This window comes from Podarcis liolepis (assembly GCF_965112155.1).
Source record: "Podarcis liolepis genome assembly, chromosome: 2".
NCBI lineage: Eukaryota > Metazoa > Chordata > Lepidosauria > Squamata > Lacertidae > Podarcis > Podarcis liolepis.
Genome location: NC_139555.1, coordinates 3633626 through 3649730, shown reverse-complemented (window position 1 = coordinate 3649730; position 16105 = coordinate 3633626). Strand labels below are relative to the sequence as shown.

At 46.2% G+C, this 16105-nt stretch overlaps 1 protein-coding gene across 3 annotated transcripts in view; it reads right to left on the bottom strand.

Moving 5' to 3' along the window:
* LRP1 (LDL receptor related protein 1) overlaps positions 1–16105 on the bottom strand; it is a 326669-nt gene that overhangs the window by 4931 nt on the left and 305633 nt on the right. For 2 of the 3 annotated variants that reach the window (XM_083486061.1, XM_083486060.1), the window contains 8 exons: positions 14704–14844; positions 8189–8362; positions 6264–6425; positions 5144–5318; positions 4413–4517; positions 3741–3805; positions 2348–2438; positions 984–1131 (listed from right to left, as the gene is read on the bottom strand). In XM_083486061.1, coding sequence (XP_083342187.1) covers positions 984–1131; positions 2348–2438; positions 3741–3805; positions 4413–4517; positions 5144–5318; positions 6264–6425; positions 8189–8362; positions 14704–14844 — 1061 coding nt within the window. The remainder of the gene's footprint in view (positions 1–983; positions 1132–2347; positions 2439–3740; positions 3806–4412; positions 4518–5143; positions 5319–6263; positions 6426–8188; positions 8363–14703; positions 14845–16105) is intronic. The other variant, XM_083486059.1, reaches the window with a different exon arrangement.

Below are 16105 nucleotides of genomic sequence, written 5' to 3'. Positions count from 1 at the left end.
ATATTGGAGAATACAGCTGCCCAAAAAACTGCCAGTCTGGAGGGGGCAAAACATTACTCCTAGGAGCATTCTGTCCAAGGAGCAAAGCAGAGTAACTAAGTCGCTGCACCAAGTGATGGCAAGGTGCTTTCTTTTTGGTAAAAGATGATTAAAAAGGTCCTTGGTTTCTTCATACTCAAAGGTAAGACCACCACCCCTGAACATTCTTAAAATTTGCCCACCCCCTGGCAAAGACAAATACAATCTTCAGGGGGCATTTTTGCCCCAGCCCCTAAAACTAAGTCTGGGTGCCTCAACTTAGTACTTCAACCTATCCTTAGTTAAGGCCAACAAGGGCAAGGAGGAAGGAATTTGCTCCAGAGAGGGAAGGTGAACACGCAACTCCCTGGGGGCGCTTGTGATCTCTTAGCCATGAAGTTTCCATCTGGCACTGGTCTTTAGTGCCAAAGAGTTTCATCAGTTACTTGGCCTTGTAGAAGCACCACGTTTGAATTGTGAAGAAAACACATGCAGAGGTGAGACCACCTCAAATCAAAGCGTCTTCTGAGAGCAGTGTTTATTGTTTGCTTTTGTGGAATCAGACAAACATTAGCTATTTATAATTTTGCAAGACTTGCAAGCCTGTTGCTGGCTGCCCAAATTGTGGGGACAGAACCAGATACACGCTAGGATTAAAAACAACTTCCCTGGGGTTTGTGAAGGATGTGTCTTCTTGGGGCCCTGGCCTCAAGAAGGCTCAGCACCCTCAAAGCAAATGGTCCCCAGGACCCTCTGATTCCAAGCTGGCCTTCTCTTGGGCTCTACTTTATTCATTCTGTTATCCCCTCTGTGCACCCTGCCACGTTTGCCTTCCAGCCCCTGCCAGGTGCTTTTGTTCACTCCTTTTCCCTTCTCCCCCTCCAGAGGACTTTGGAGTCCTTTCTCCAAAGCAGCCTCAAGCAGCCTTTGCATGGTAGTCTGTCTCCCTGCTCCCGCTTCCAAACCTTGTCGGGGTCAAGGGCGAAGTCAGCATCTAGCAGCTCCCCCACATCATCTGCGTCGGGGTCCCCTTCGTACATCTTATAAGTGGGGTTGCCGATCTCCACGTTCATGGCACCGTTGGTCATGCGCTGGTGTTGGAAGCCTTTGGCCCTGGGGATGAGGAAGAACAGGGATGAAGCGGAGGTCAAGGTGGGCTTATCATGCTGTTCAGAGTGGGGCGGAGCAGCAGTGACTAGACATTCAGGGCACTGTTCTCAGCAAATGCCGAGGTTGTACAAATGCTAATGAGGGGGAGGGCACTTGCAAGAAATCATTGGCAGGAGGGTGGGGTGCTTAATGTCTTCTGCATCTACTGATTACTGTATGCAAATAACCCCTCCAGAAAAAACCACACAAGTATATTTAAAAAGTGAGTGCATCTGCAGGAAAGAACTAGCAGCAGAGGGAAGTTAAGGACCCTTCCCTACCCCACTTTATGTTATAATGAAATCAGAGCACGATGGGACCCCAGGCTTCCTTTGTAATGGTGAAGCCCTGCCCTCAGTAGAAAGGATTATGACATCAACTGTCATATGTGTGAGTAATGGGAGAGTCACTGTCAATCCAAGTAGAGAGTACTTGGTTTCATAGGCCAATGGTCTGACTCAGGATAAAGTACCAAGGTATGAAGGGATTGGAATGGGAGGCTGATGAGCAGCATTCTGCATCCATCCCTGATTGAACGGAACTAGATTTAGCATGCAGTTCACTGGCAGAGTCTATGCTGAAAACAGGTGCAAACTGGTCTCTTGTTTACTTCCATCTTGGCCATCAGGGCCATGGACAGAGCTGGTCTGCCTCTACCAGCCCAAACATTTGAGTATCCCACCATGTGTTTCTGTTGAACTGCAGCAGACCTGATGCTCTGTATGCTGAGCTGAAAATGTGTTTCACCTCTTTATGGGTGTGACCCCTTAGTATGTTCTTGGGAACCGTGAGAGTTCAAAAAAGACCCAAGAGGGCAGCAGGCAGGGCAGCTTCATCCACACACATCTCCCACAGAGAACCCAGATACCCCACTAGGGCTCTAAATATACCATGACATGAGGCAGGTGTACAAATGACCAAAACGAACGTGGCCTCAGCAATGAGAAGCAGAATTGCAGCAGGTTGAAGCACGGACACAATCAAGATTCGTTCCCTGTTCATGGACGGTTACACCATGGGATGTGGGAAACCAAGAGGAGGTGTTGTATTTGTGCAAGAGGAAGCCTGGCTTACTTTAATATGCAACACAGAATCTAAAAGCTCCCCCATCTCCATGGCAGTAGATATGCAACACACTCAAACACCACCCACAGTCACCATCTCGGAGTGCTTTGCTTACCCTTTAATCCGTTTCTTGTACCAGACCACAGCTCCTGCCACCAGTATCACCAGCAGCAGGAGGAGGATTGGGATGATGATGGACACGGTTCCTACAGGAGGTGGGGAAACACTGGTCACTGACTAGGAACCACCCCTTGTAGCCCCACCCCAAGACAGAGCAAAGATCTCATCAACACTAAATATGCACAGCCTGTCCCTTATGTCTGCATATATATTTTCATTCCTGGGCAAGATGTACTCAAATATCCAAGAAGCAAAGGCATCTCATTTCCCTCTAGGTTCAAATGAGGACCAGCGTGGTGCATCGATTAGCTTATCAGGCTAGCACGGGAGAGACCCAAGTTCAAATCTCCACTCAGTTTACCTCTGACCGGTTAATACCATCTCCCAGCCTAAGCTACCTCACAGGGTAGCTTGTGAGGATAAAATGGGGCTGGGATGAGAAAACCCCACGTCTGCCACCCTGAGCTCCTTGGAGGAAAGGTTAAGATATAAATATAATGAACAGAGACAGTTTTTGGTGCAGGTGAATGGAAAGCATTCACTAGTACTGTAGAGGGAAGAGAAAAAGTTGCTGGAAAACTCTCCACCAACACACCTCTAGCTAGGAAATACACCAAAGATCTCCCTCTGTCTTTGAGAAGACATTTCACTTGATAATCTGATAGAATGTAAGCCTATCCATGAATTTAAAAAAGTTTTCTATCCTGCAGCATTTCTGGGATGTTTACGTGTAGGCCAAGCATTTTTCGCCTTGAAAATGGACACTCACAAACTTTTGTGGAATCTGGACCTGAAAAGCCGCCCCCCAGCCTGCAAATAGTTTAATAAATGGGCGCATTTCTCACAAGGTAGACATGCCAGGAGGCAGATTTCATGTGCCATTGAGGGCAGCAGAGTGGCAGGGAGACAGAGCTGACCCACAGGACACAAGCCGCTGAGATGTTTCTTCTGCACAAACAGAGCTGAACGAGAACACAACCATGTGCTTCCTTTCACAGAGGGCAAGTCTATCAATGGTTTCTAGCCAAGATGTCGCCTCCAGCCTATGAGGCAGAGTTGCAGGGAGCATGAGCTCTGCTTGTGTCCTGCTGAATCTAGCAGGGCTCCTCTTATGCTCAGTGCTTCCTATTCATTTAAACAAGACATGCAGAGAGCCTCCGAGTGGATTGTTCCCCTGTGTGAGGAAGGGAATAACCATTTGAATATACTGCCTCAAGGACCAGAATGCCATGGGCCATGTCCCTCTGGCTGGTATGGAAAAGTCACCACCCCTGCATGAACAGGTGTTCCCTGACTCTCTCCAGCTGCAGCCCCCATCCACCTGACACACTCACATGCCCCCCCATCAACCCCCACAGCGGCTGCCCTTGAGCCCCCGCTCTACATACGGTTGCTCTGCTGCTCGTTGCTCGCAGATCTCTCACAGCGCTCCCCTGTCATCTCCAATGTGCACCTGAAAAGCAAAAGGCAGGTGGGTGTTTGTGGCTGTGGGATGGATACAAACAAGAACTTCCTTGGGCAAGGAATATGCTGAAAAAGTGGTGTGGAGAGAGATAGAAAGATAGATAGATAGAGAGAGAGAGAGAGAGAGAGAGAGAGATAGAGATAGAGAGAAGGGGGGCAGATTATGCTGAGGAGAACACTGGAGTAGCTGAATGGAACTCATGAGATACAGGGAAGCCAGTATTGTCCACAGAGATTGGTAGCGGCTCTCCAGAGCTTCAAAAAGAGGTTTCTCCCAGTTCAATCCGGAGATGCCAGGGACTGAACCTGGGACCTTCTACATGCAAGCCAAATGCGCTACCATTGAGCTATGGCCCTTTTCCCTATGGGGCAAAACAGGGGAAATGGCACGCAGGTCACATGAGATGGACAGCAGGAAAACTACACAATTCAAGGAAATAGGTTATTTAGGAGCATGCTTGTCTTAGTATGGAGGTGGACTTGGAATTTGTGAGTTAGGAGAGCATAAGATAGGAAGCTGGGTGAAGACTTGTCTCACTGAAAGTAAGCAGGCATGCGCCCCCCTTCCCTTCACCCCCGTTTCCCTCCAAACTCACTGGCACTCAGGCATCGAAGTTTCAGCATTCATGGTGCAAGTGCCCCCATTGTAGCAGTAGTTGTTGCAAGTCAAGCAACTGGGGGCTATCCTGCCATCAGGGCAGCTGCAATGTAGAAGGGAGATGCGGTCAACGTGGCAGAAACTTCCCCTCCCTCTCCCTCTGCTACTGCCCAAAGAGTAAAACACAACCAGTTACAAGTCCAACCTTACTAGCCTATCTATCCCCAGAAGCTTCCTGCCGGAGGAGCGTTAACCCCCCCCAAAAAACAGGCCTTCTCTCCAGCACGGCCTCTGTGTGTACCTCAACTTACCACCCCAGCTCCCATCTTTTAAAGTTCTGCTTGTGGGATCCTGTCCCAACCCCTAACACACCAACCACAGAAACTGATCTAGGAGACCCCTCACAACTTAACAGGCAGGGATACTTGGATAGGACTCCCATGGTTTCCCCTTGGAAAGGATACGAGACAGCTGTGTGCACACATAAAAGCCCCACAAATGTGTCCCACAATATCACAGCAGCCCAACCTGTTCCCCCAAAAACCCTATCCTGGTTCCTCGCCACTTGGGTGTCCATGGTGACTGCCCAGTTCCCCCTGCCAGCTGCATTGTGTGGTGCTTCTCCAATGCCTCTATGGGCAGGGGACCCAAAGAACTCTTGATCCCTATCTCTCAGGACCATCTCAGACCTCCTCTTCTTCCAACCCCCAAGCAACTCTTGGCACCTACGTGCAGCTGACGTTGCCAGTCTGCTGGATGATGGAGCAATTGCCCTTGAGACAGCGGTCACACTTGTTATGCTGGCAGCGGTCACCATAGTAATATGGCGGGCAGCGGCACAGGCGAGCTCCAGCGGCAGTCAGCTGGCACACACCGTTGTTCTCGCAGAAGTTTGAGCACTGGCCTGAGGGGTACAGAAAAGATGATGCAGCACGAGACATAGGATTCGTTCCTGAACAAGGTCCTGAGACTCTACCATACCCCAGGGTGCATAAACTTCATCTCCGTTGCACTGTCTATTTAACATTTGTTCATTTATTTAACAATAAAAAATATATTTTAAAAAAATCAATCACAAAAGGGGCAAATTCTCAAGTGCTTTTCTGACAGTCATCCCACTGATGGGCATGGGAATTAGACCTCACACTGGATGGAAATGAAGACACAGTGATTCCCCTGCAATGTGAATTTTGCTGAAGATACCCAAAGGGACTCTGACTATATGAAGAATTCAATGTCCTCAGTTTGGTATATTAAAATTAAATCAGACAATAAATGGGATGTTTATCTGCAGGAATTAACAAGCTTCCCCTGCCGTCAGACATGTGCTTATTCAGCTAAGATTTCAAATGATTTGCACAGAATATGTGACCAGTAAATTATTTAATATTGTCTTGGCATATGCAGACGAGGCTGTATTGAAGGCCTTGTGTGCTAGACTACCCTCTCACTGCCCTTTTCATGTGCAGGAAGAGATTCCACTATTCATTGTGTAACTTTTTTAGAAGGTCAGTCAGGTGATTTCAAATCAGGCAGTTGCTGGTTTATGCAAACAAGTTTTAAAGGATTGTTTTATAAGCTCTAGCAGTGGAAAAAGGTATGGGCAAGTTTTCTGATCTATAACAGTGTTGACTGCCAAGGCGTTGGTTTTTTAACTAAATGATTTGATCATTTGTAGTTCTGAAAATAGGTTTTTCACTTTACTCTTGGATTGTATTGTTTGTTTTTGTGATTTATATTCTAAGAAACTAAAAAATCTGGCCGATCTCCCTGACATTTCCTCCTTTGGCCAGTGTGTGTGTGTGGGGGGGGGGGTCTGCTGTGGCCTTGGGAGCTGGCAGGCACTTACGGTATTGGCACTTGTCACCGATGAAATCAGTTGGGCAGCGGCAGTTGGGCTGGTTACCCTGGTTGACGGTGCAGCTGCCGTTGTTGAGGCAGTAGTCTGTGCACAGCTGCTTGTTGCACCGAGAGCCAGTGAAGCCGTTGGGGCAGCGGCAAGTCGGCATCCCTGGGGTGGGAGGGCAGAACGCAGGTTATCGTTATCAGGGCTGGGCCCATATAACTGACAATGCTACATGGACTGCTGCAGCCAACAAAAGGCCCCTGTCCTGCATATGTTGTTGTGACTTCAAGTCCCACCAGCCCCATTCAGCAAGGCCAAGGGTCAGGGATGATGGGAGATGTAGTCCCGTGGCATCTGGAGGACCACGTGTTTCCCCCACCACAGGCATAACAAGATCTTTGAGGAAACCCAACAGCCAGTTGAATGTATATGGTAACTCCTGGAAAGTGGTGATCCAGGAACACGGCAGACAGGAGAATATTTTACTACCCTTGTATTTCATAGAATCACAGAATTGTAGAGTTAGAGGGACCCCAAGGGCAATCCAGTACAACTCCCTGCAATGCAGGAATCTCAGCTGAAGAATCCCCGACAGATGCCTTTCCACCCCTGTTGGGACTGAATCCCACAAAAAACAGTGCCTCCATTTTATTGTTTAACTTTGGGGAGATTATAAGTACATATGTTTTACTAAAACAAACAAAGAATCGACAAAGAATCTTTAGATGGCAGAAATTTTATTTTGTTACCCTGGGATCCATTTTTTCCTTTACTGCAGGTGTGGAGCTATGGATCTGGGTCTGCCCCACCCCCCACCCCCAGGCCAGTGGGCAGGGTCACCTGTCAACCACATGATTCAACTTCAGGTGAAGAATTGGGAGCACTTCTCCATGTGGGCTCATACCTCTTCCCTTGCACCTCTGGCTTTAAGCCGTGGCTGCAGAGGAAGAAGCTTGGAGTCACACTTTTGGGAGGGATCGGCTCAAATGGGGAGCTCCGATTCCAGCGGCATTTGCACCTGGCCACTTTCAGCAGGTACTGGATGCACGAAGGAGCTCCTGAGTGCAAAACAAGACTCCCTTGCAGGCTGGCATTTGGCACCATATTTAAAAGGCACATGCAAAGAACGATTGGCAGCACATTCTAAGGCTCTCAACTATACCATATGGTGGTGTTGTTGCTGTTGCTATTATTATTATTATTATTATTATTATTATTATTAAAATTTGTATACCACCCTTCACTTGAAGATCACAGGGCAGTTCACAACATAACAATACAAAATGAAAACACAAAATGCATAACAAAACAAAACAATAGCCCTTCCCCCACAGAAACATTTCAAAGGCCATAGAATGTTAATCAGCCAAACACCTGGTGGAAGAGAATTTTTTTCGGCTGGTGGCTAAAGATATGTAATGAAGGCACCAGGTGAGCCTTCCCCAAATGGGGAGCCACTGCAGAAAAGGCCTGTTCTTGTGTTGCCACCCACTAGAGCTCTTGTGCAAGAGATACACAAAGAAAGGCCTTGAATGATGACTGCAGCTTTACTTCCCCCAAAGTTGATGACAAGTATGGTGTAGGACTGTAGGTGATCCTGGCTGGGGGGAAATGGCCTTATATGGGCCTCAGTTAGGCCTGCAGTCTGCAGTTCCCCACGGCTGTTTAACTGCTGCTGGCATGAGCCCTCAGCTCCAGTTCAGTTCGGAAGAGAGATCAATTTCTTTTTTTGGCCACAAACAATAGGGAGCTGAAAAGTCTCAAACCACAAACAGATTAACACAACTTTGCAGAAGTCCATCCAGAAAATCAGATGCTGAATTTTAACTTCAGCACTTGAAGCAATGGATACTTGGTTCTCATGTCTCTTCCGCTGCCCTGACTCCAGCCCTAAGTTACACCTTCTCCCAGCACCCCACCCCACTCACCAGATGGGGAGGCAGCACAGGTGCCCCCGTTCTGGCAGTAGTCAGAGCACTGGTCATGCTGGCACTTGTCCCCGATGTAGCGCGGCTGGCACCGGCACTTGGGCTGCTTGCGGGCATTCAAGAAGCAGCTGCCACCATTGAGGCAAACCAGGTCACAGGTGTCGGTGGCTGGAACTACAAGAAAGGAGAAAAGAAAAGCAGGCAAGAAAGTGAGTGAGACACTCATTCTTATTTATAGTTTACTTAGTGTTGTCAGGGACTGGCTGAATGCAGAAGAATAGTGGGAGGCAAGAGATTGGGAACCCCCCAAGAGACGAAGGCTCAAAGCCTGAGGATTGGTGGTGGGATGACGATGAGGGGTTAGACAGAGAAGAGGGAGAAAACTGGGAGAAGGAAGTGTCAGAAGCTGGAGAGGCAACAGGTTTAGTGAGTAGGGAGAATCTGTAGCAGAAAGAATTCCAGAATCAGACGCAGAGGTGGAAGCAGGCCAAGAGGCAGAGATGGGTCAGGCTGGTGAAGAAGCCAGGTCTCTCCTTCCTACTGCAACAAGCTCCTCTTGGTTTCCAAGGACCAGAAGAGCTATGAAGAGGGAGAAGCAGAGAGAGGTGTGCTGGCAGAGTCTCAGATTGCTTGGAAAGGATCCTGGGGAAGGAGGAGATTTAGTCAGCTATGGGGAGTGTCGGCATCCTTCGGGGGTCGGGAAGCCAGCTGGCTAGCCCCCAGCTGGATCATGCCCTTCCAGCCGTGATGATCCCCCAATCTCTGGTGCGACGTAAATCAGTGACTCAGACTTCAAAGCCTGAGCACACTATATTAGCAGAACATACTGCGCAAACAGAAGTGGTGTGAGGCTTGTGGAAACATACTAACAGCTACAGATTTATTAAGCATAAATCAGGACAAAGAAAACATGTCATCTCTCGTCTTCTCAGAGAGAGAGTCAAAAGCAAAAGCTATACACACAACAGAAGTTCCCAGCAAACTGTGCTGGAATGTAAACAGACATGTGACACGTAACAATCCCATGTCTGCTCCTTAAAGTGGAATGGAAATTCCCAACATCCTCCCCCTTTCCATGTAACCTGTGGCGCAATATTTCAACCTAACTGCAACTGCAGTACATAAATCTGAAGTTGTTCCCTGTTAACAACTATAGACAACAGATCTGCAGGAATCTCGTTTCCTGGCATGTAGGACACCTGAATGAGTCCTTTCCGAAGACACTCCCTTGCACGATGCAATTTTATCTGCAAGTACTTGGTTCTTTGCTTGCAACTCTCTGAAGCTAGCAAAGCTAAACAGGACCTGTTCTCTTGGTAAACCTGTATAGGACATTTCACATTAACCCTGATGTCCTGAAACAGTTGTAACAACCATTCACAATCCATAAGTGAATATGAGAGTGCATTGAGTTCAGCTTCACAAGAACTCAGGCTCACTGTTGTCTGCTTCTTGCACAGCCAGTCAAACAGACACTGGTTATACACGTAGCACTCTGGAAGTGCTTGTGCCATCTGTGGTGTCACTTCCAAAACTTGCATCTGCAAAAATCTCAAGACCTCCAGACTTCAGATTAGTGACTCTGAGTCTGTAGTGCATAGTACCTCTCAGGTAACGTGCTATGCGCTTGAGAGCTTTCCAATCCTGAACAGTAGGATTGTTAGTGTGTCTGCTAAGCAGTTTAGTGCTCACAATCCTACTGTTCAGGATTGGAAAGCTCTCAACGGAGCATTGCAACATGGCTCCCTCTCTCTCTCTAGCATCAGACAGCAAAGAGAAAGAACAAAGGTACAAGCCTAGAGGTTGAAGGAAAGAATATTTATAAGCCAAATGAAATCAGAAACTGTTTTCAGAGCTTCTTTAGAAGATTATATTCACAAGGGCCGGTGAATGAAGGAGATATAGACGAGTTTCTCAAGAAACATGGATTACAAAAAAATTCACAACAAAGTAAAATGGTTTTGAACCAGAAAATAACTGAGCAAGAAATAGAGGGTGCCATTCAAAATATGCAATTGGGAAAATCTCCAGGACCTGATGGATTGACTTCCAGATACTACAAAGCCTTGAAGGAGTGGTTGATACAACCCTTGAAGGAAGTCTGTAATGAAATTTTAGAGGGGGAAAAGGCACCTGAATCGTGGAAAGAAGCGTATATTACACTTATACCAAAAACAGAGACTGAAAAGACTCAGATCAAGAACTACCGCAATATATCATTACTTAATGTGGATTACAAAATTTTTGCAGACATTTTAGCAAAAAGACTGAAAAAAGTGTTGGTGGGAGAGATTCATAAGGACCAAGCTGGCTTTCTTCCAGGAAGACATTTGTCAGACAATGTGAGAGATATAATAGACATTATGGAATTATTAGAAGTGAATATAAACACTAAGGCAGTATTGATATTTGTGGACGCGGAGAAAGCTTTTGACAATATTTCTTGGAGTTTTATGAAGAAGAATCTACAAGGGATGGGGGTAGGCCAAGGTTTTGAGAATGGTATAAGTGCTATTTATTCTGAACAAAAGGCAAAGTTAATTGTAAATAATGTGGTTACTGAAGCAATTCAGATAGAAAAAGGGACACGACAGGGGTGCCCAATATCCCCATTGCTTTTTATATCAGTCCTGGAGGTTTTGTTAAATATGATCAGAAAAGACCAGCTGGTTAAAGGGGTTCAGGTCGGAGCCAAACAATATAAACTGAAGGCTTCTGCAGATGATTTAGTACTTACTTTGCAAGAGCCAGACACTAGTTCGAAAAGGGTTTTGGAATTAATCCAAGAATTTGGTCAAGTTGCACGTTTTAAGTTAAATAAACAAAAAACTAAAGTGCTGGAGAAAAATTTAACAGCCATGGAAAGGGAGCAGTTTCAAAATGAAACAGGATTAACTGTGGTTAAGAAAGTGAAATATTTAGGGATAAATATGACATCTAAAAATGTGAATTTATTTAAAGACAATTATGAGAAATGCTGGACAGAAGTAAAGAAAGACCTGGAAGTATGGTCAAATTTGAAGCTTTCCTTGTTAGGCCGAATTGCTGTTATTAAGATGAATGTTTTGCCTAGAATGTTGTTCTTATTTCAGGCTTTGCAGATTTTGGACAAAATGGACTGTTTCAAGAAGTGGCAGAAAGATATATCTAAATTTGTCTGGCAGGGCAAAAAGCCCAGAATAAAATTTAAGATACTAACGGATGCAAAAGAAAGAGGGGGGTTTGCCCTGCCGGACTTAAAGTTGTATTATGAATCAGCAGCCTTTTGCTGGTTGAAAGACTGGCTACTTCTTGAGAACACAGACATTTTAGATTTGGAAGGGTTCAATAATACTTTCGGATGGCATGCATATATATGGTATGACAAGGTAAAAGCTCATAAAGGTTTTAAGAATCACATTGTTAGAAAAGCATTATATAATGTCTGGATTAGATATAAGGACCTGTTGGAAAACAAAACCCCAAGGTGGCTGTCGCCAATGGAAGCTAAGGAGGTGAAAAAGCTTAATATGGAATCTAAATGGCCAAAATATTGGGAAATTTTAGAGCAAGAGGGTGATAAGGTGAAACTACAGAGCTATGAGAAATTGAAGTCTAAAGTCCGAGATTGGCTCCATTATTATCAAATAATGGAGGTGTTTAAACAAGACAGGAAAATTGGCTTCCAGGTGGATAGATCCAAATTAGAGACGGAATTGTTAGAACCCAATACAAAAATTTTGTCAAGAATGTATAATTTGTTGCTGAAGTGGAATACACAGGATGAGACGGTTAAATCAGCTATGATTAAATGGGCACAAGACTTTGGTTATAACATTATGTTTGCTGACTGGGAACAGTTATGGACCACCGGTATAAAGTTTACGGCATGTAATGCCCTAAGAGAGAATATTATGAAAATGATTTACAGGTGGTACATGACACCAGTCAAGCTTGCAAGGATCTACCATCTGCCTGATAATAAATGTTGGAAATGTAAGGAAACTGAAGGTACATTCTTTCACCTTTGGTGGACTTGCCCAAGGATTAAGGCCTTCTGGGAGATGATTTATAATGAAATGAAAAAGGTATTTAAGTATACCTTTCTTAAGAAACCAGAGGCTTTTCTCCTGGGCGTGGTCGGCCAATTGGTGCCAAAGAAAGACAGAACTTTTTTTATGTACGCCACAACAGCAGCAAGAGTTCTTATAGCAAAGTATTGGAAGACACAAGAACTACCCACACTGGAAGAATGGCAGATGAAGGTGATTGACTACATGGGACTGGCCGAGATGACTGGCAGAATCCGAGACCAAGGAAAAGAGACGGTGGAGGAAGATTGGAAGAAATTTAAAGACTATCTTCGGAACTATTGTAAAATTAATGAGTGCTAAAATGCCAAGGTTAGGGAAACTAATAGGTTACAGCTGTATTGATTTGGTAAAAGACAGGGGGAGCAAGAGGTGAATTAGTTTAATTCTGAAGTGAGGATTTGCTGGAAGAAATTTGAAAATAGGGATGCAGAAAGGGAAGGTATGGGGAAGTCGGAGAAATAGGGTTTAAGAAAAGAAGTTTTGAAATTTTACATGTTTATGTGTTTGTTTGTCATTGTACTGTGCATTGTTTGTGTTAAATATGTGTTAAAAAAAACCTAATAAAAATTATTTATAAAAAAAGAGAAAGAACAAAGGACAATAGTCCCACTTCATGGACCACAGTAACACAAACATCCTGTCTCCGTCACTTCCCACTCTTTGGAGTCAAAACATACACCGTCAGGTGAAAGACAACAATCCCATGACCGCAATCACGGAGCAGGAATTCTAACATCGAGGTGGGGACTGTTAGCTCTAAAACTGCCTCATAAGGGCAAGACCTAGCGAAAAGAGTTGCTGTGCTCATTAGGTTTGTCCCTCCTAAGCTGGCCTTCGTTTTTTCTAATAATAAGTTAACTTCACTTACTCAGTGTTATTTATTCCTGACAAGAGCCATCAGTGTACATGGGGTTTTGGAGAGCACAAGAGAATAGCTGATGTAGCTTGACACAATGAAGTCTAGAGGAATTTGTCTATTCCTTCCCCATCTCCAAAGGAGACAATAGATTTGGGAGGAGGTATTGTCTATGAAAAGCAAAAATAAATAAAATAAAGAGTGTTTATATGGTGGGAGTTTGTTTCAGCCTCAAGCTGAATAGCCCCAGGATGCATATGAATTTTACATTGTATCCCTTGGTTACTGTACAAGCCCTCAAGTAATAATTCCTGCATTTACCTCTCAATGATGCAAGCCAACCTCTGGCTAGGCATGAATCACTGGATCTAAGCAAGAATCTGTGAGGGAGTTCACAGCAGCTCACCTCTCCCATGTTGTGGGGAGGGCAGATTGCAATTGGTTCAAGGAAGGGCACATGCCTTGCTTGCAGAAGGTTTCAGGGTCAGCCCCTGGCATCTTCCACTAAAAGATCAGATACTAGAATCAAGTGAAAGTTCTCTCTGTGTCCCTGAAGAGCCACCACCAGGCAGAGCAGACAATACTAGATGGACAAATACTATAATGTGGTGAAAGGCAGCTTTCTTGTATAATGGGAATTTCATGACCTACAATATCTGCAAGAGAGGCCCTGCGGCAAGGTGTGTGTTCACAAGCAGCACAGGGCCTTTTCAGTAGTGGTCCCTATCCATTGGGATGCATTGCCCAAGCAGGTAATTCTTCAGTCTCAACCTCCTTCCTCTATTTTTCATTTTTAAAAAGTGATTGGTGACTGCCGATTTGGCTGTAGGATGTAGTCCCTATTTGCTCATTTTAATTATGTGCCTGAAGTTTTTCATTCTTGTTTTCATCAGGGTACTCTGTAGGATTTTCAGTGCGTAGGCTGCATGGAGTGAGTCCACAAGCAGGAAGGTTATTAACTTAACATCACTTATTCTCCAAAGCAGACAAAAGGATGTGAGTGAAAAATGGAGAAGGAAAGAGACGCGTTGCTGCCCTGGGAACAGAGTCAGATTTCCATGCAGCTATTGGCACTAAGTTATTGCCTGAAGAACAACAAACACCAGCCACTCGGACAAAACCCAACACAGTGAGTTCCAGTTGCACCAGTGCCTGTATGAAGAGTGATCTTCAGAGAGCAGAAAAAGTTCATCTAGCCTAGTATTGTCTACTCTGACAGGTAGCAGGTTCTTGGGGTCTCAAGAGAAGAAGTCTTTCACATCACCCAATCTTTTTTTAAACTGGAAATTCCAGGGACTGGACCAGGGAGCTTCCTCATACAAAGTGTGTGCTCAGCTTCCGAAATACAAACCCAAAGGCAGCCAAAGGCATAACGTGGCCAGTATATTCAACACAAACTGATGGTGACTCACAAGGTCACAGGGGGTGCCAGCACTGGGAACTGAGGACAGTCAACTGAAAAGAACTAAGTGCAGATTTCACTTCCTGGGCCAGGGGTTAAAAACAGAAGGCATTTTAGCAGAGGGCAAAAGCAGTATGGTTGAGGAAGGCAGGAAGTGCCTCGTTCTGTGTGTGTAAGCACTTACCTACAGGTGAGACGGTAGGTGAGGGGACGAGCACACAGGTGCCATTGTCCAGCCTCCTGCCATTGGGGCAGGTGCACACAGGGCCGCTGGGACTCAGGAGGCAGAGCCATTCACATTTCTTCCTGTCACAGGGGTTGGTCACTGGAGAGGAAAGATGCCAAGCAATAAGAGTTCAGCAGAGGCTCTTGCTGGACGGCAGCCCCTCTGCTTCTCAAAATATGGTCTGAAAGAGAACTTGCACTCTCCAGCCTCTGAACTGCCTCTTCCTCACCTGGTTTCGGAATGGCCCCTCTGCTATCCAGCCTGCTCTCTCCTGGCTCAGTGACCACTGTGGCCATATTTCAGGCATAGGCAAACTCCGGCCCTCCAGATGCTAACAGGACCAGTGGTCAGGGATGATGGGAATTATAGTCCCAAACATCTGGAGGGCCGGAGTTTGCCTATGCCTGCCATATTTTCTCCATCAGTTTGCCATCATGTCCCCTTATCATCAAACTGCAAACACCAAGAGCCCCCAGTTTAACTAACTGCTGTGTCTGCTCTGTTAATTGATTTATCAAGTTGGACTGAGGAGCATCCATTCAGGCAAAATCATGTTACTGAGCACAGCATTACAACTAGAAATTAATGCAGATTGCAGAAAACGGTTCTGTTGTCCACTTTCCAGCCATGCGCCTGCATTCCCGGCAGAAATCCAACCATTGCTGGAAAGTCCCCAAGGAAGCAGATTTTGCTACCTGCCTGGGCAGCCACCTCTACTCCTTCCCATGTCTCAAAGAAAGATTCAGACTCACAAAGACATCTCCATATTATCTCTTCAACCTCAAATCTACTCTGGGTCTCCTAAGATGAGATCAACATGACTTCCTACCCTGTTTTGCTATGAAGCAGAGGTCTAGACCGGGGGCGGGGTGCTGCCCCAGGCACATTTTTTTGAGCGGGTGCAACCAGACGCCCACACGACAGCCTCCCTCATTGAGGCTGGAGCTGTGAGGAGGGCAGTTGCGTCCAGTCCAGGCCTTGAGGGCTGGGGTAGTGGCAGCACCTCCTTCTCCTCATGGCTGGGGAAGGGATGCTCTCCGCTGGGCTCTGGTGTGCGGGGGAGCTGAGGAGGCTGCAGCTCCACTCCTGGGTCAGGCCTGATCCAGGGCTGGAAGCGGCAGAGGAGGTGGCAGCATCGCCACATCTCTCCTCTGCTGGGCTCTGACAACGGTCCAGTGTTGCCATGTCAGAGCTCCACTCCCAGGTTATGCCTGACCTGGGGGCAGGTGAGGCTGCGGCAGCATTGCCATGCCTCTCCTCCACTAGGCTCCAGCCCATGAGGGAGCTGCAGAGGCAGCTTCCTCGCGGGACAGCCCAGCACCGACCAGCTTCCTGGTGCAACACTTGCCCCACCCACCTG